General features: G+C 40.0%; 1 protein-coding gene across 2 annotated transcripts; it reads right to left on the bottom strand.

Moving 5' to 3' along the window:
* Positions 1-4,393: 4,393 nt before the first annotated feature.
* Positions 4,394-18,781, bottom strand: prtfdc1a (phosphoribosyl transferase domain containing 1a). 2 transcript variants are annotated; one of them, XM_015955468.3, is made up of 9 exons: positions 18,462-18,781; positions 18,006-18,112; positions 17,751-17,934; positions 14,551-14,616; positions 10,495-10,512; positions 9,961-10,043; positions 9,068-9,114; positions 7,725-7,801; positions 4,394-4,536 (listed from the first exon to the last, which is right to left on the bottom strand). In XM_015955468.3, the coding sequence occupies exons 1-9, from the start codon at positions 18,504-18,506 to the stop codon at positions 4,489-4,491; spliced, it is 675 nt and encodes a 224-aa protein (XP_015810954.1). In that variant the 5' UTR covers positions 18,507-18,781; the 3' UTR covers positions 4,394-4,488. The 2 variants fall into 2 exon arrangements, with proteins under 2 accessions (XP_015810954.1, XP_054607022.1); XM_054751047.2 differs by lacking the exon at positions 7,725-7,801 and having other exon boundaries at positions 18,462-18,711.
* Positions 18,782-18,893: the final 112 nt, after the last annotated feature.

Here is an 18,893-nt window from a genome sequence, read left to right as displayed (position 1 = left end):
AAAACGGTAAACATTGGCCCGATGTATTGGCCGACTAATAGCCATAAATCCTGCTCACACACTATTCACCATACTTTCTTCAGGCAGAAGACTTGACTGCCTCAAATCGAGAATAACAAAATCAAAATACTACTTAATTATGAGATTGTGGGGCTCATGAATGCTGATCCAATATTAATTTAGGTGTTTAACCATGATTTTAATTTAGGCTTTCCTGAGTTTCTGTGACAGGCTGTTGAATGACAATAAGGATAAAAATGAATGTGAATTTAACTTTGCAAAAGGCTTGTTACATCTATTCTAGCCAGGAGTACACTTTCCAAACTTTTCCCTGAACAGCAGATGAACCAATTGTTACCAGGGCTACAGATTGAATGTGGTGTTGTTCTGGTGAGGTGAAACCAAATCCCAGCTCTCCGTCGGTAACCACAGGCTTCAGATGTCAAATGCAGAGATGTGTGGCTATTCAACTTCACAATCCTGGTTTTGTTTCTTTTGTGTTGGCCACAGTTTACCTGTAGCCCGCTTCCCTCGGTCAGCCCCAACCTCTTTTTCCCTGGCGAAGCTCCACAAAGCAGCAGCATGAGAAACCTGCCAGGCTTTTTGTCCTCTCTCGCTTTCACCACGTCCTGCATCAAGGTGAAGGACAATGGTCCGAGAGTTCCCAAGGCAAAGTGTGGGGGGCATTAGTGTTGGGAGATGTTAACAGCCACCACCAAGTGCTGATGTTTTACGATAGGGATACATGGAGTTGCAGCCATGAGTACAAAGAGGGTAGCTGTCTGCATGGACAGCAATAAATAAATAAATAAATAAATAAATAAAACTGCTGGATCAACTGTTGAGTGTTCATTTCTTATCTCACTCCTCTTCTCCTTTAAGTGGCCAAAACAAAAGTCCCTAAACTCTCAGAAGTCTTTGGTTTCCGTTCATTTACAACCTCCAAACAGGAGCACGTGCATCAGCTCCTTTAAAGCAGAGGTTGTCAATCTGAAACTGTTATGTTTGGGCTTGTTTTTAATAGTTTTTTTGATGTGCTTAAATATTTTTAAATGAGACATATTATGCAAAACTCACCTTTTGTGCTGCCGTGTGGGTCTCTACTGCCTCTATAAACACATGTTTTGTCTTAGGAAATATTAGCTTAAAACATACGATTTCAAAGTCTTTCATTTTAATGTATTTTTACAATCACTAATAAATTAATGCATAATAAATACTCTAAATTAACTTTATTTTGTCATGGTGGGTGGCAATTTCTTGACCCACGACATGCAGAATCACAACACGGAGAGCAGGGATGTAAGTAAAAAGGCTTTTATTACTAAATAAGGAGAAAGTAAGAGACAGGAACCAACGAGATGCAGGACTGGCAGCAGGAATCCAGGATGAGATTCTAAGGAGGGAGAAAGAGTGAATATAAGGCGGAAAACAAATGGGAACTTATCTGGAGACTGGTCTTAATGTTACTTGGTAGTGGTAATTGTACAGGAAGGATTGTCTGGTCCGGGTGAGCTGAGGAGATCCAAAGGTAAGGTATTGGTTGTCCAGAGGTGGAGGAGCAGGAATGGATGTTGGTAGGTGAGCGGCTGAGAGCGGGCGGCCAGGGGATGAAGCAGTGCGTCAGGTAGACTGAGATCCGGGTTTGTTCTGGAGCTGGTGAGGGATTGAGAGGAACCTGGAGGAGAGCAGGAGAGGGCATTAAGGGGTTTTCAAGCGACAGGTTAACAAGAGCACAAATACAAGTATCAAGATCAGGTTGAGGCTAGAGCTACCCAAATAGAGTAATCATCCGGCGTGGTGAAGTGTCGCACTGCTCCTTAAATCCCCTGGGCCTTGATGAGGAGATCAGCTGCAGCTGGAGCTCTCAGACATGCCCACCTGTGGAAACAATGCTCAGAGGAAAAAGCCAGGTTACAGGCAGTCAGCTCACCACGGACCATGACATATTTAGGTGTCTAACTCTAAAGCCTGGGGCACACTATAGGCAGACGTGCCGCGTTGCACCATCATTTTAGATAGAAGCCATTATAGTTATTGACAGTGAGCACACGGGGAGCGCCGCGCCGCGCCGCGCCAAGGTGCTGAAGATAGGCACCAGTTCCATCTCAAGCACCGCGGCTGTTTACTAGCCTGGCCTGCCAGACGAGTCCTCTGTTTAATTCCGCAGAGAAAGAGTCTGGTTACTCACAGGCAGAGTGGCACATGAGGGGCGGGACTGGCCAGCTCACAAATAACCAATCAGAAAAAAGACGGAAAAGCTGACTGTACCGCGTGACGCTGTAGTTTTTTAGCTGTAGTCAAAAATGGCGTCTGGCGACAGCGCAGACATCTTTCTTTGGAAGAAAGGCTTTTGGGGCTTCTACTTGTTGTTTTAAAGACGTGTCCAAGTCATTTAGAACAGGGGAAAGAGCCGCAGCGAACTCCGCTTCAGTCGCCATGTTTATGACAAACTCAGCGTTGTGGTGTGTGACGTACGATACTCAGTGCTGACTGGCTCGGTTAGAATTCTCAGGGGGTGGGGTTATTTGAACAGGAGATTTCCCAGACCCTTTCTCTGTGCAGAACTAAAGAGGAGGAGTCTGGCGGGCCAGGCTAGCTGTTTACAACATTGTGAAGTACTTTACAACAGACATTACGACGCAGAACGCTTTACGGCACAAACCCAACCGCCGGCACAAACCCAGCCTCAGTTTTGATCACTAGTACCATTGATCTTAAAATATTTGAATAAATAGCGTACTTACCCACTGTTAATGAATTACAGTCTCACAAAACATGACTTCAAGCTTGATCACGTGTAGAGTTACTTCCCACTTCCTGTTCTCAAGTCCCACGTGATGTTGTGACTACTTTCCAAGAAGTGCTCAGCAGCGCGGCGCATCCTGTGTGACCATTTGACTTCTCAAAATGGCAGGCGCACGTGATGCAGCACGGCGCGTCTGCCTCCGGTGTGCCCCAGGCTTAACACTGAGAAGTGCAAAAAGCTAAGATTTAACAATAAGTTAAATTCAGAGTTCAGAAACTGATTTAGCTTCAGAACTCTTGCACATCAGCTGATGTTATTAGTGATATTTTTGCATGAAAATAAGGTGGAAAACATCCAAATATCGGCTACGGAAATCAGCAATAGAAAAACCAACATCGATCGACCTCTAGTGCACATCCAATGATTATTTTCTTAAAGTGACAGTGTGTATTTTTCCTGGTAATGGGGGCAGTAGATTCCTAAATCGTTGCAAGCGAGCAGCATTTTTGTGTTGGAATAAGGCCTTACCTACGGATGCCTATTAGGGTCAAAAAGCCCTGGGGAGTGCAAACTTCAGCAAAAATAACGAGCACATTAGACTCCCTTCCATCACTGGCATCAAGTGGAGATAAATATGTAAAACGTTTAAGAATGACAAAAGTTTCGTAACCATTTGTTACAAATCAGTAAACGCATTTTGTCCTCACGGCTTCCCGTAGAAGGAAACATGGCGTCTATAATGGCATCGCCCAGAGACTTAGACCCGCTCCTATGTGTTGTAGACCTGATTTTTAAGTTAAAGTTAAAGTCCCATTAGCTGTCACACACACTGATGTGTGTGCGAAATTTGTTCTCCGTATTTGACCCATCCCCTGGGGGAGCGGCGAACTGCAGACACAGCCGCGCTCGGGAACCATTTGGTGGTTTAACCCCCAATCCAACCCCTTAATGCTGAGTGTCAAGCAGGGAGGCATTGGGTCCCATTTTTTCAAAGTCGTTGGTATGACCCGACCAGGAATCGAACCCTGATCTCCCAGTCTCAGGGCGGACACTCTACCACTAGGTCACTGAGCTGGTTTTATGGTTATATGTTACGAAGCCACCAATATCTTTCAACAACTGGGCATCATTTCATTGACTTTTAACAACATTTTGATGGATGTTTCCAGAAATTAATGGGAAAAACTACACGTTGTCTCTTTAAATGTTCATTTAAATCCAGTGATGCATTAGACTTTTGTAACACTGCAGAAAAACCAACAAACACACGTGCACAGGGACGTGCCTGTATTTGTAAACTGCTAAAAGTTCAAGTTAGAGCGTCTTCTGGTGTCAGATTGTGTACATTTATCAGGTTGTTCAGAGGCTGTAAAATGTCTTTGACATTTAAAGGTATGGCTTTGTGTCATAATCATAATGTTTTTGGTTCTGATTTGTAGAAAGGTATTTCCAAAACAGTGTGTGGTTGGTTGGTGCTGTGCCCACTGTGTGCTTTCCATGAGTCAGAGTGGGTGTCATCGGAGCACGCCAAGGTCCATAAGCTCTCTCCATCTGTCGCTAGCGTCCTCTCCTGATGGGCAGCTTCTCCTTCTCTTACTCCTTTGTCCTCAAGTGCGACTCAGCAAAGGAAGAATGAGGCAACGATTGGACACAACCTTTTTGAGATTTATTACAGGTAAAAAAAAATTACAGAAAGGTGGACCAGTATGAAAAAGTTATTAGTTTAGAATTGATGACTCTCATATCTTGTACTTCATCTTTCCAGTTTTGCTGATAACGCAGATGTGCTGAAAGCAGAAAAGTTTAAGAAAACATTATTAGCTGGTGCCAAATTTGAGGGAAATTTATAGCTCGTCTACACATAGTAAGTCTTGCCCAAAATGTTATATTATGCAACCTCTGTACTCAGATAGTAAAATATGAAAGCAGAGAATGCAAACAACAATATGAGACGTTCATTAATCTAGCTTTGGGAGTCCTGTGGATTCAAGCCATGTTTCTTATGGGATGAGGACAGATAAGAGAAGAAGCTTGAACTCTGTCTGATAATGAGACACTAACCTCCACATTCCACGTGCAGATTCTTCAATCCTTCACAATGACTGACCCCCCCCCCCGAACATGCACGGAAGACTCACTCAATAACACAAAGCATACAGTATGAGAAGCACATACTGTACATAGCACGTTAAGTTCTGGGAGTGAAGCATCATCTTTCAAACCAGCTGGAGGTCAGTTTGAGGCCAAATTCTCCAGATATGCAAAAAAAAAAATAAGACTAAGTTCTCAGGTTTGTTCCCACCAACTTCAAACTGTCTTCAAATAATCTGTCCAGTGGATAAAAATCTAACGGCAATATACATATATATATACATATATGCTATATGTATATATATATATATATATATATATATATATATATATATATATATATATATATATATATATATGCTATATATATATATATACATACATATATATGTATGTATATACATATATATATATACATACATATATATGTATGTATATATATGTATATACATACATATATATATATACATATATACTGTATATATATATATATATATATATATATATACATATATACTGTATATATATATATATATATATATATATATATATATATATATATATGTATATATATATATATATATATATATATACAGTATATATGTGTATATATATATATATATATATATATATATATATATATATATATATATATACAGTATATATGTATATATATATATATATATATATATATACAGTATATATGTATATATATATATATATATATATATATATATATATATATATATACAGTATATATGTATATATATATATATATATATATATATATATATATATATATATATATATATACATATATACTGTATATATATATATATATATATATATATATATATATATATATATACATATATACTGTATATATATATATATATATACATATATACTGTATATGTATATATATATATATATATATATATATATATATACATATATACTGTATATATATATATATATATATATATATATATATATATATATATATATACAGTATATATGTATATATATATATATATATATATATATATATATATATATATATATATATATATATATATATATATATATATATATATATACTATAAGCTATATACAAGCCTACAAGCCACCATTATTTCCCTGCTTTGAAGCCAAGTCTGCGGCCAATATCATGGTGCGGCTCATGTGTAGATTTTTGTTGGCCAACAACCACTAGAGGCACTCCCCAGCAGTAAAGTGAGACAACCATGGCAAAACATTATAAGCGGAAGAAGGCGCTCTTTGCTTTAAAGCGGCATGTTTACACATCAGACACACCCTCGTCAAGGAAAACACGCGGAGGAATGTATATGCTGCAGCTTTCAAGTTAAAAGCGATCGATCCGGCCGTCAAACAAGGAAACAGAGCCAGCTTGGCATAAATGAATCAGTGGTGCGACGTTGGGAGGTGGCAGCGGGAAGATTTCAGTCAATGTAAAAAAACGACAAAAGCTTTCAGGGGAAATAAAAGCAGATGGCCAGAATTAGAAAACATTCTTGAAGACTGGGTGAACACACAAAGAGCCGACGGCCGAGGTGTTTCCACTGTTTCCACTGTGCAGATCATTACTAACCAGGCATGTTTTGTGTGCAGTTTTTATTGTCTAATCATCCAGGGCTTATTAATGCTGTGTCAGCGCTGTTCTTTTCTTCTAAACATGCAAATTACCAGTAATAACGTGTCAGTTCTGTTTTTATTTTTTAACCATCCAGAAATATGAATGCTATCAGTGCTGATTTCTTTTCTAAACTTGCAGGCACGTTCACCCGTGTTTAAAATTTGTTTTGTTGAATTAAAACAACAACGAAAAACCTCTGTGCAGCGTCTTTCTGTGTGATTATCTTATGTTATGGCCATACATGCGCTGCGCACCGGATACCTACAAGTGGCTGCTGCACCGCGGCTTGTATTTGTGTAGAAAACCTATTTTTTTGCTGGTGCGGCTTATATTGAGGTGCGCTCTATAGTCCGGAAATTACGGTAGCCTCTATATATAGCTTTTCTTGAGATAAAATTCACAAGGCGCTTCAAATATTTATATATATCTTGCTTTACTTTCTGTAAAGAGAATGAGATGTAAGGAAAAAGAAAAGGACAAAAATCAGGATTTATGTGCACTTGTGATTATTGTTATCTTTTTAAAGTGCATTTTTGTAAATGTGTGCAAATTATTGCTGATATTTCCAACAACAAAATAAATACTGTGGAACAAAAAATGTGGATGGCAGTATAAAAAGGATGAAAATACCATTTGCAAAAATAAAAGCTTTATTTTTATCATGTTTTTCCAAAGTTTCATTCATTGCATGATCATTATCCATATAAGTTGAGTGTATCTGATTTTTAGATATGTCATTTAAAGTAGAAATTGCTTTTTTTAGTTCATGAACTAAAATTTTGTGTACAAAAACACAGAAAATTTGGACGAAATTTATTCAGTTTTGGACTTTACATTTATTCAAAAGAGAAACCTCTCAAAGTTTTGATCTGCTATTTATTTTGTCTGAATTTTAACCCTGAAATTTATTTTTTATTCAGTCCATTTAGGACAAAATACTTGAAAGTTTGATACCACACCTCCATTTGAAGTGCATTGTTCTCTTTTAGACAGAACTCCTAAAATAAACACTGATCCCAGAAACCACACGCAAAGGATCTCAGCTGCTTTGCCTGCATGTAAAACCTCCTCAGGGAGGGAGGATACCTGTTGGGTGAGTTTAGGTTTCACAGAGAGGGTAGCATCGCTTTGATTTACTGTGTTTACTCTGCTGCTTTCATCCCTTTCTCTAAAGCTCTTCAAAAGGTCACGAGCTGTGCAGCAACGACAGCAAAACTCAGGACTTACATTCAGGTCACGGAAGTATTCATTGTAGTCCAAGGCATAGCCAACAACAAAGCGGTTGGGAATTTCAAACCCGACGTCTACCAAAGCAAACACAGATAAATGCAGTGATTCAGTAAAAGGTTGACTTTGTTTTGATCTTTATGACACAAAACGTGAATTTTAGAATTTTTTTTATGACTTGTCCAGACTCAAAACCGCATTTGATAGTTTAGTGGAGTGGATAGGTGTTCTAGGGGGCGAGCTTGAACTGCTTTATGGCTGTTAGCTGTAATTCTAGCGGTTAGCATTTTCAGTTGACCAATCGTCTATAAAAAGCATAAGAAAAAGAAAAATTACTTCTGTGGAAGAGTAATGTCTTTGGAGGTGAAGCTAATCACTAAAACCAGAACAAACATCGGTGTGGCCTACGCTAGTTTGGGGACGCTAAAACTGATGGTGACCTGGCTTTGTTGCTACTGGACTTGTAAGAAATAATATTTCTTGTCCAACAATGAGGATCTTTTTACTTCATGGTTTATTTTTGTATTAGTTGGCTCATGTTAGCTTGTTGTTAGCACTAGCTACAGCAGGCTGCAGTTGGGTTGTTCACGACAGTTGTAATTCCACTTCCAACCAGTAGGGTGGAGCAGCAGGAAACTGCTCGGTATTACTTTAACCACTGCTATTTGTGACACTTTTTAAAATACAAAAAGGACTGAAAATACAAGAACTAAACAGTTTTGTTGCCTGTTGCTTTGTAGAAAAACTTCAATAAAACACTAATTGAGTATCTGAATTTGAAAAATTTACTTAAATTGAAAGATTTAGAACTTTAATTATGTGTGTGTAAATGATTTACCGCCATCGAAAGACAAAAAAGAAAATTTCATCCTATTTCCTCATAACACAGTATCATATTTTTGGATAATTATACTCATCTGATTGTTTTTTCTCTTTGATCTGGTTATTCTTTATCCCCTTTAGAGCATCCATAAACTATGCAGCATGTTTTAGAGTTGCAGATGCATGAAGCACTAAGGAGTGCAGCCATTAACCTTGACATCCACTCCCTGTTGGGTACAGCAGAAACACTTTTGCAAGAAGGAAGGGTTATCACGTTGGGAGTGTAAATTGCTGCAGGGCTCCTTCTTACCCACCTTGTCAAATCATTTATTTTGAGATTAAAAAAATAAATAAATAAAGATTTGTCACGTTAGGAAGACAATCCTTGAAAGTAATGATGTACTCTACAACTTTATTAAAGCAGCAAACACCTAAGAATGCAGACTTTATTGAAAATTTGGCAAGTGTGTTTAAAAAGACTGTTGTGTGTGAAAACAAAGAGCAAACAAATAAATACTTACAGTCTGTCAGGCTTCCAGCCATGTTAGAAACCCTCTTCACCAGCAAACTGAAACACACAAATTACTTAATTAATTTCTTAAGATTTTGCAAAACATAAAGTATCTAATTAATAGTTATATGAAATGATGGTGCACATAAGTCTATTTGTCTTGTGGTTGTCTGGTTGTATTGTCTTATTGTAGTCTCACAATTGTGAACGGTATAAAAATCTAAAATGCTTAAAATGTAAAATGGTTTTCGTAGTTTTTAAAACACAAACAATGAATGTAGAAGGTTTAAACCACCAGTAAAAGCACACCTGCTGACTGTTTTATTATTTAGGGTTTGTACATCTCTATAGGGCAAAAATGTCTGTTTGAGAGGCATCGACAGGTTGGTTAGTCATGATCTAGGCATACAGACGTAACACGGGACCAAGACAACAGCCTTGTGGGACTCCGGCACGTACCACTGTTTTAGATGAGTATTAATGGCCAAGTTTAACAATCTGGATTCATTCAGTCAAAAAAAAAAAACTACAGAACCACTCAGCAAAAGACCTACACAGGCTATGGTTAGTTAGCTTAATATCTACAACAGATGCTTTAAAATCACTACTGCCATCAATAAACTGCATCCCAATTGTTACAAGCAGCCAAACAAATCTCTTACTGGACTCTATTCAAAGCTTCTGCGCTGCTGTCACAAATCCAGTAGGAAATGAACTTTCACAATGACCCATGTGTGTACAGGAAGATGTTTATCTTGTCTCTTGGATCTTTGGAATTGCTAGGAAACAGTCCACAGACACACGATAGTGACTGTGGACAAGTGATACATTTTACTTCTGCCCATCATGCGCCTGGCATTTCCCTTACAGTGGAAAAACTGGAACAGCTAGAAACGGGCTCACCCTGCAACCTTGACCATTTTGGGTCCAAAGGTCTCCACATGCTTCAAAAGGGCCATCATGGTCTTTCCTGTGTCGACTATGGCCTGAGGGAAGGGAAGAGCAAAGGAAGTAGGAGCCATGAGGAGGGAGGACATCTGAGAGCAGACTGATATAAAGATACAAAGACAGCAGACTTTCTGTTACATGGAAAAATTCTGACTTCTATATATGTAGTCTCAAATCTCAAGTCACGGGTGCATGAACAGAGGAGATTACTAGTTTGTACAGTGAGTGTAAACACTAGTTGCATCAAGTCAGAAGGAGATTTTCACTGATAACAGAAAGAAACAGGTGAAAGTTTTATGTTTGATTTGCATTTGAATGCTAGCATCTTCTGGGTGTAAATGTTCTTTGTGGTTTTACGTTTTTGATTAGAATCCTAAAACTTCAAACGAAAAACCAAATTCTGTCATTTGTGCAAAACAAAATCAACTTTTTAAGACTAAATAAAGGAATCTGAAGATGGTGATTTATCAAATGCAAACACAGACTCACCTCAACAACGAGCACACTCTTGGGTACATGTAAAAGAAAAAGGAAATATAAATGACTAACACTTTCAAGCATAGTGAAAATAAAGATGAGGCTCGTTTGTTGCATTTATTAGAGATGGTTTCCATAGAAACCATGTTGGCAGCATTCTCACCGCCTTAATAAAAACAGACAGCTCATTCTGCTCTTCTCACTAGTGAACATCTGTTTGAGCTAAAGTCACCAGAGTGTTCGGGCTGCTGCTCGCTCTGCCCCGCTGCCGGGACTCAAACGAACTCTTTTTGGGCTGTGAGGACTCTTTGTGAGAGTGTCTGGTTCAGGGGGAGACATACGAGAGAATGCAAGCGACCGGCCAATGTTCTCGGTCCACACTTGAACACTATTGCATAACAATGAGCTGATTGGGACAAGTAAACAAGGAAAACTCAAACAAAAACAGACAGCACAGCCAGCTAGTCAACAAATGTGCACCAGAATTAATTTTTATGAGAAAGGAGTCCTTATTTGTGGTTTGTAGTCACAGGTGTTTCTGTGACTCAGCTCCAAAGAAAAAGAAAAAGATCAATTATTAGGTAGAGCTTTTAAGGTTTTGGCAACTTTATAGGATGAGTTTTGCTAAGGTCTCCTGACTGCAGTGACCATGATGAGTTGAAGTCACAGTTACGAAAGTACTGATGCGCATCTTTTACCTTTTGGCAGCGGGGTCACAAAGATGCAAAAACCAGACTCAGACTCAGTCCAAAACTAGTTTTGCTTTAGTCTTGTGTTCAGGTACTTTTGGATGATTTTGTTTGAGGTTTTAAAACCGAATTAAACAGAGTTCAATCAAAATGTATATAAAAACAAAATAATCTAATAATCCTCAGAAGTTTTGGGATTTCTGTGACTTTTGAGGAATTATGTATGATTTATTAGAAATCCTTAAAGAAGGTAGTTCCCTGTTCTGTGATACAATGTAAACAATATGTCAACTGTTTTTGTTAAGCTCGCCCCCATCTCATAGAGCCCCATGCAGTTTGAATTGAGCGCCGCTAAATGTAGACACTCGCTTACATACAAGTCAGTCACAGAGTGTGCACGAGCGTTTGAGGACATACAGGCAACAAAACTTTAAAGGTGCAGTATGTAAGAATGTAGTGAGAATTTTACTGTGAGAAAATCCCAAGAGTCTAATGTTTCAGTCATTTTGGAAGGAAGGTTAAACTGAAACATATTTCATATCCAGCTGGCTGCAGGGATTGTCAGTTTGTCTCCTTTAAACAAAGGAAGGAGGGACGTAACTTTTTACCATCAGTGTGTGTGGGGGGTGCCGTGTCTCCTGAGAGCTAATACTGCAGCGCCCAAAAACGTAATTTGACATTGGCCGGCCAAAAGCTCCAGAGTTGTTTAAAGTGGCTGCAGTAACCAAATTTTACTACAGGACGTCACTTTTATGTCATTACATTATTTCTACATAATGCACCTTTAATGCTGTGGAAACACAGCCAAGAAAATGTAAATGAATCCTTTCACATTAATTTATTTTTCTTTCAGCATTTTATTAATTTTAAGCCTGAAATTGTTCTCTACCACACCTTTTGCCTGGTACTTATCAGCTCAACTCAACTTTATTTCTATAGCGCATTTACACAATTCTCATTGACCAAAGCACTGATCAACACACCTCTAATCCATCTCCTGACCACATTATAAATATATATCGTGTAACTTTACTCTTTTTTTGACAAGTAATCATTTAAATTTATATTTATGGTATTTAAAGAAGAAAGAGATTATTTTACTAGAATATTTAAAGTTTGAAAACTTTAAGTTAAAGAAAGTGGAGTGAAATTTAACACAGCTAGTTAGTGTGATGCTAAACTCCCCACTCACCTTGCAGAATCTGACCCCCTTTAACTGAGAGGTAAAACTTTACTCAAATGTTGCATCGGAGAGGAGGCCCGACTCTGCGGAGCGGCCGGAACTCGGAACAACAGCTTCATTCCGCTCAGGGAAACCAAAGAATCTGCTCACTCCACAAATAGCAGATTAACAGGTTAAAGTGCTGTTTTAAACAGCATCCTATGGTCTCTTCACGGTGTCACACACATTTCTCCTTTCAGGTTTGAAGATTGTTTGTTTCTTGATCAAATAAACAACTTTTGTCAAAACGAATAATTCAAACCTGTCTATTTTTAGCTTTTAAAATCATCTTACCTACCACAAAAACAGTTAATTTGACAACATTTGGACTCGTTGTGAGTCTAGTTGGGCTCACATTTAGCTGAGTTTGTGACATTTATGAGTAAGCGATGCCTTGACTGGAGGGGTGATTCCTCATGATGCGTCCTGACAGCTCTTAGAGATCAAACAGTCAGTAAATCCATCTTACGGGGATGTTTGCTTGCCTGACATGTCTGATTCATGACTAGTCTGGTGAGGGACAAAGGGTATGTCCTTATTGTGTCCAGTTTCTAATTCCATTGTTGGTTCTTTTTAAAACACAGATAAGGTTTTTTATTTACCTTGCTGACGGTTTCGTTTGCGGCTGCAAACATCCTCAGAGCTGACGCTGATGGAGGCGTCACTTCCTACTCCGTTTATCCGCGGGCAGCAGAGGACGTGGTCGCCCTCTGCTGCCCGCTCTCTCCTCTCTGGTGATGCAGTCCCATGCACGATCCAACGAGTAAACTCCATCGTCTCTGTTCATGGTCCCACATCCACGTCTCCATATCTCTATAGCTTCCTTTAGCCATCTTTAGCAACAGTAGCTCAGGTGGTAGAGCAGGTTGCCTCATGATTGGAGGGTCATGGGTTCGATTCCAGCTTCCGCCAGGGGTATCCTGCTGTTGTGTCCTTGGGCAAGACACTTCACCCAACTTGCCTGTGTTAGTGGTGGTCAGAGGGGCCGACGGCACCAAATGGCAGCCTCGCCTCTGTCAGACCTCCCCAGGGCGGCTGTGGCTACAAGTAGCTTACCATCACTGGCAGTGTGTGAATGTGAGAGTGTGTGAAAGCGTCTTTGGGTGTCTAGAAAAGCACTATATAAGTTAAATGCATTATTATTATTATTATTATTATTATTATTATTATCTTTTGTATTTCTGTTGTTCGGTGTTTATGATCCGTGTGTTGTCCAGGTCCATTATGTGGTTTTCTCTTGTGCAGTGATCTGTTACGGCTGACTTCTTTATTGTACTTTCTGCTACTTCTTTAGCTGCTCTTGTGTGTTTTCGACTTGTTTCTTTCTCGCACTCCTTTCTCTGTTCTATTGTTCGTGTGTTGAGTTGGCGTCCGGTTTCTCCTATGTATGTTTTATTGCAGAGTTTGCATGGGATTTCCTAAACGACTCCACATTTAAGTCCAGCTGGTATCTTGTCTTTTGGGTGCACTAGTCTGTTTCTAACTGTTGTGTATGGTTTTGTTGGTGTGTTTATGTTGTGTTTTTTCATTGTTGCTCTTATTTTTTCTGTTATGCCTTTGATGTATGGTAGGGTTACCACTGGTTGTGGTTCTTGTCTTTCTGGGTTTCTGGTTCTTTGCTTTGGTTGTTATTTTCTTTCTGTTGTTGTTTGTTGTTTTCCTTTGTTTATCGCCCATGTCGGGCATCCGCAGGTGTACGTGTTTGTCCTCTTGTTTACAATGGGGTCTACACACTGGATCGTGCACGGGACTGCATCATCGGAGAGGGGAGAGCGGGCAGCAGAGGGCGAAAACGTCCTCTGCTGCCCGCGGATAAACGGAGTAGGAAGTGACGTCACCATCAGCGTCAGCTCTGAGGATGTTTGCAGCCGCAAACGAAACCGTCAGCAAGGTAAAGAGAAACCTTTCCTGTGTTTCAAAAAGAACCAAAAATGGAATGAGGGACAAAAGATTTTATTAAAAAGTGATGCACAAAACTAATACTTCTACTTGTATATTAGAGTTTGTTCTTGTTCAAGAGTAACGTCATGAACATAAAAATTGTACATATATAAGTTTGAAACCTTCACACAGATTGACAGCTCCCTCTTCAGGCGGCGGTAGCGCTGATCATAGAGGCTTCATTCTAAACCTGATGAAATATTTGCAATCACACACCTTTCCACGCAGAAAAGACAGATCGCTGCTTCCAATGATGTGCAGGTCTTCTGTGGACTGATCATTCTGGGGAAGAAACCAGAAATAACTAAACATAAAACACGTCTTATCAGTTAGCCGCAGCCACAAAGATGTTACAAACGTCTTTAACTGGCATCAGAGGTTAACACGTTTCACATTCATTTTGAAGGGAAATTTTCTGACGAATAAGAAAAATACTCATTTTAGGATTTTTTTGTCCCTTGAGGATACTCAATCCAAAGCTGTAGAGACGCTTAAGTTGAAATTACCTCACTCCAAATGCATCATTTAGGCATGACTAACAGAACCATCGCTCAGAGCTCCTGTCCCAGAGGCTCAAGTCTATGATGAATCGAAAACCTGGTGAACACCAGTGTTTCTGTCCACAGAGAAGCCAGTTTTACATCACCATGGTCTAAGAGGGACTGGCAGACCGGGGTGGGGGTTCCCTTATTTAAAAAGGGGGACCGCAGGGTGTGTTCCAACTACAGGGGGATCACACTCCTGAGCCTTCCTGGTAAGGTCTATTCAGGGGTTCTGGAGAGAAGGGTCTGTCGGATTGTTGAACCTCAGATTCAGGAGGAGCAATGTGGTTTTCGTCCTGGCCGTGGAACACTGGACCAGCTCCACCTTAAGGGGATCCTGGAGGGTGCGTGGGAATTTTCCTAACCAGTCTACATGTGTTTCGTGGATTTGGAGAAGACGTTTGACCGCGTCCCTCGGGGAGGTACTCCGGGAGTATGGGGTACCAGGCCCTCTGATTCGGGCTGTTACGTCCCTATATGATCATGTCAGAGCTTGGTCCGCATTGCTGGCAGTAAGTCGGGCTCGTTCCCAGTGAGAGTTGGACTCCGCCAAGGCTGCCCTTTGTCACCGATTCTGTTCATAACATTTCTCGGCGCAGCCAAGGTGTGGAGGGCATCTGTTTTGTTGGCCTGAGGATCAGGTCTCTGCTTTTTGCAGATGATGTGGTCCTGTTGGCTAAATCAGAACGTGATCTTCAGCTTTTGCTGGAGCGGTTCACAACCGAGTGTGAAGCAGCTGGGATGAGAACCAGCTCCTCTAAATCTGAGACCATGGTCTTGATTCGGAAAAGAGTAGAAGCGCCTCGTGATTTTGATCTTGAGAGGCGCTATAGAAATTATATTTTCTTTTCTTCTTCTTAGAATGCCGTCTCCGGGTCAGGGATGAGGTCCTGCCCCAAGTGGAGGAGTTTAAGTATCTCAGGGTCTTGTTTACAAGTGAGGGAAAACTGGAGCGTGAGATCAATAGGTGGATTGGTGCTGCATCTGCAGTGATGCGGGCGTTGTACCGGTCTGTCGTGGTGAAGAGAGAGCTGAGTCAGAAGGCGAAGCTCTCGATTTACCGGTCGATCTACGTTCCTACCCTCACCTATGGTCATGAGCTTTGGGTATTGACCGAAAGAACGAGATCGTGGATACAAGCGGCCGAAATGAGTTTCCTCCGTAGGGTGGCCGGGCTCAGCCTTAGAGATAGGGTGAGGAGCTTGGACATTCGGGAGGGACTCGGAGTAGAACCGCTGCTCCTCCGGATCGAAAGGAGTCAGTTGAGGTGGTTTGGGCATCTGGTCAGGATGCCTCCTGGACGCCTCCCTGGGGAGGTGTTTCGGGCATGTCCTGCCGGCAGGAGGCCCCCGGGTCGACCCAGGACACGTTGGAGAGGTTACATCTCCAATCTGGTCCGGGAACGCCTTGGGGTCCTGCCGGAGGAGCTGGTGGAGGTGGCCGGGGAGAGGACGGTCTGGAGCTCCCTAGTTGAGATGCTGCCCCCGCGACCCGGACCCGGATAAACGGAGGAAGACGACGATTATTTTTGCTGCAGATTAATTAGATGATAACGGAAGCCTGTATAGCTACGAAAACTATTTGAAAGCTAAGGATTTTCCAGTGAAGTACACAGAATTTGCCTCGGTCATGAGAGCCATTTCTTCAGTCATAGTTGAGTTAATGAGAGCAAACTCTGTTTATCAGAGATTTAGTTTGCAGATACCTTCTCTAAAAGTTGGGGGTATTGATTTATTAGACAAGAAATGTTCAAATCAACATATAAAGGAAGGTTTTATGTTGCTCTAATACGGTGACACCCAAAGGAAAATGTTTCTGGAACACACAGTTTGTTATAAATTGGAAAAAAGCATGCATGGTTCACTTTCGATACTGTAAACAAGACAAGGGAACTCAATTTCAAAATTTTACACAATATTTATCCATGTAATAAAAAAATTATCATTGTTCAAAGATCTGGATGAAAAATGTACCTTTTGTCATACTGGTTCAGACTATTATACACTTATTTTAGAATTGTCCTCTCTCATCTGGATTTTGGAAAGATATGGAAAATTTTATTAAGATTAAGTCCAAACACACTGTCCAAATCAGATCTAAGGATGTTATTGTCAAGTTTGAATGTAATGATAAAATGTTAAGTTTAATAATTAATCTAATGCTTCTTTTAGGGAAATTTCATGTACATAAAGCGAGGGTCTCCAAATCTCGCCCTAACTTTTGCATTTTCTTAAATGACTTCCACTCATATGTAAACACCATAAAGTTAATTGTAAATAAGAAGGCAGAACTCACTTTAATGAACCTTCAATGTTTATTTCTGATTGACCCTGTATAACAAAAACAAAAACAAAAAAACAAATAACGAAAAAAAAAACCAACAACGTGCCTTTTGGAAGGCTGTATTACCTGTTATGTGTCTCGTCTGTTAATGAGCTGATGTCTGTTTGTGTGTATATTTGATGTATGTTTGTTAGTTTGATTCTGTATTTGTGACAAAAACAAATAAAGCTTGTTAAATAAAAAATAAATAAAATAAAAAATTAATCGTCCTTGAGGTGGACTCGATACTCCCTGAACAACATTGCCCTCTAGTGGTCACAGCGTTCTCTACAGGTGTGTGCATGCATTCAGGCATCTAACAAGGGAGGATTTCTTATAGTTTGGCAAGTTTTCCTCAATGAAATGTGGAATAATTAGAATTTCCTCAAATACTAATGTTCCAGGAATGTTTGAGCAGCTTGATTTCCAAACACACACGCAAATGAGTCTGAAATCAAATAAATCATTGAACATCTTTCTCATTAAAGGGCAAACATTGTCCTAAAATGTGTCATGCAAGTGAGCAGAACTTGCGAGAACTAATTTACCAACCAGGTAGCTCTTCAGACGGATGAACTCCACCCTCGTCTCCAGGTACCGGTTGGAGCTGCGACCAAGAATCTTAATGAACTCCACCAGATCTGAGCAGAACTTGTAGCCTCCCTTCAGGACGCACAGAACCACGATCTTACTGTCCTCAAAGTCGTCCATAACGTATCGGGCCAGGCGCTCAATCCTGGAGGAGGAATCAAAATCACACCAGGGATGGGATTTCCAAGAAATCAACCAGCTCATGCGGGCTCCTACCTGTCCATGATGATGCCATGAGGGATGTAAACGTTCTCAATGTCATGGTGGTAGTGTTCTGGGTAGGTGAACAGGTCCAGACTGTAGCCGGGCCAGTCGTCTTTAATCTGAAGGAAACAAAATACTAAGGGCAGAGCTCTGCAGGTCCTACAGCAGCTGATGCTGTTTGGAAGCACATTGAACTTTTTAATAAAGCATTATTTTGTTGATTTTTTTTTAAAGCTTTGTTAAATTTTAGGTTTAATGAGATGTTGGTACTAAAATGTGTTCAACCAAACTGTGAGAACATCAGCGGGTACAGCGCTCTCAGAGAGCTGCTCAAATAATACAAAAAACATTTTTATATCTACAGAGAGGAAAAATAGGGGATTTTTAAAAATGTTCTTATGCATAAAAATCATTACAAAATCTAAATAAATAAACAAATAAATAAATCAGACTTTTTGTTTAACTTACCACAATTCCTCTTTTCATGTCTCCATCTTTCACTTGTGCTGACATGATGAAGACCGTCTGCACTGCAGGTTTATTCACCTTTAAGGGGATCACAGAAGCAGCTCTAGCCCAGTGAATTTATACTTTAAATGAAGAAAGTTAAGAACAAAAGTGGAGAAGGTACATATCCATCTGAAAAGAGCTGATTAATAAATCCTCTCGCTGTTGTGCTCCTGTAGCAGCAGCTGGCGAAGCAAAGAGGGAAAAAGGAGAAATGTCTAGGGAAGTCGTGTCCTTTCACGTGGGCCGTGCTATCACACTTGAGTCGTTTTGGTAAAAGAAAGGCTTTGTTTGGGTCAAGGAGACTTTAAATGGATAATCAGACGCATGTGATGCTACGCTGGCCGACCGGACGCAGACGGAGGGGGATGGAAATGAAACAAACTGCAGAAA

Source organism: Nothobranchius furzeri, chromosome 7 (assembly GCF_043380555.1).
Source record: "Nothobranchius furzeri strain GRZ-AD chromosome 7, NfurGRZ-RIMD1, whole genome shotgun sequence".
NCBI lineage: Eukaryota > Metazoa > Chordata > Actinopteri > Cyprinodontiformes > Nothobranchiidae > Nothobranchius > Nothobranchius furzeri.
Note: the sequence above shows the minus strand (reverse complement) of the source record. Positions and strands in the feature narration are given on the sequence as shown.

What these genes read in the sequence shown, in the direction of transcription:
- prtfdc1a (XM_015955468.3), bottom strand. Translation starts at nt 18,506, where the DNA reads ATGTCAGCACAAGTGAAAGATGGAGACATGAAAAGAGGAATTGTG. An exon ending in ACATGAAAAGAGGAATTGTG is followed by an intron (nt 18,113 to 18,461) that starts GTAAGTTAAACA and finishes TGTTTCCTTCAG; the next exon opens with ATTAAAGACGACTGGCCCGG. An exon ending in GGCTGGAAGCCTGACAGACT is followed by an intron (nt 7,802 to 9,067) that starts GTAAGTATTTAT and finishes TTGCTTTGGTAG; the next exon opens with ACGTCGGGTTTGAAATTCCC.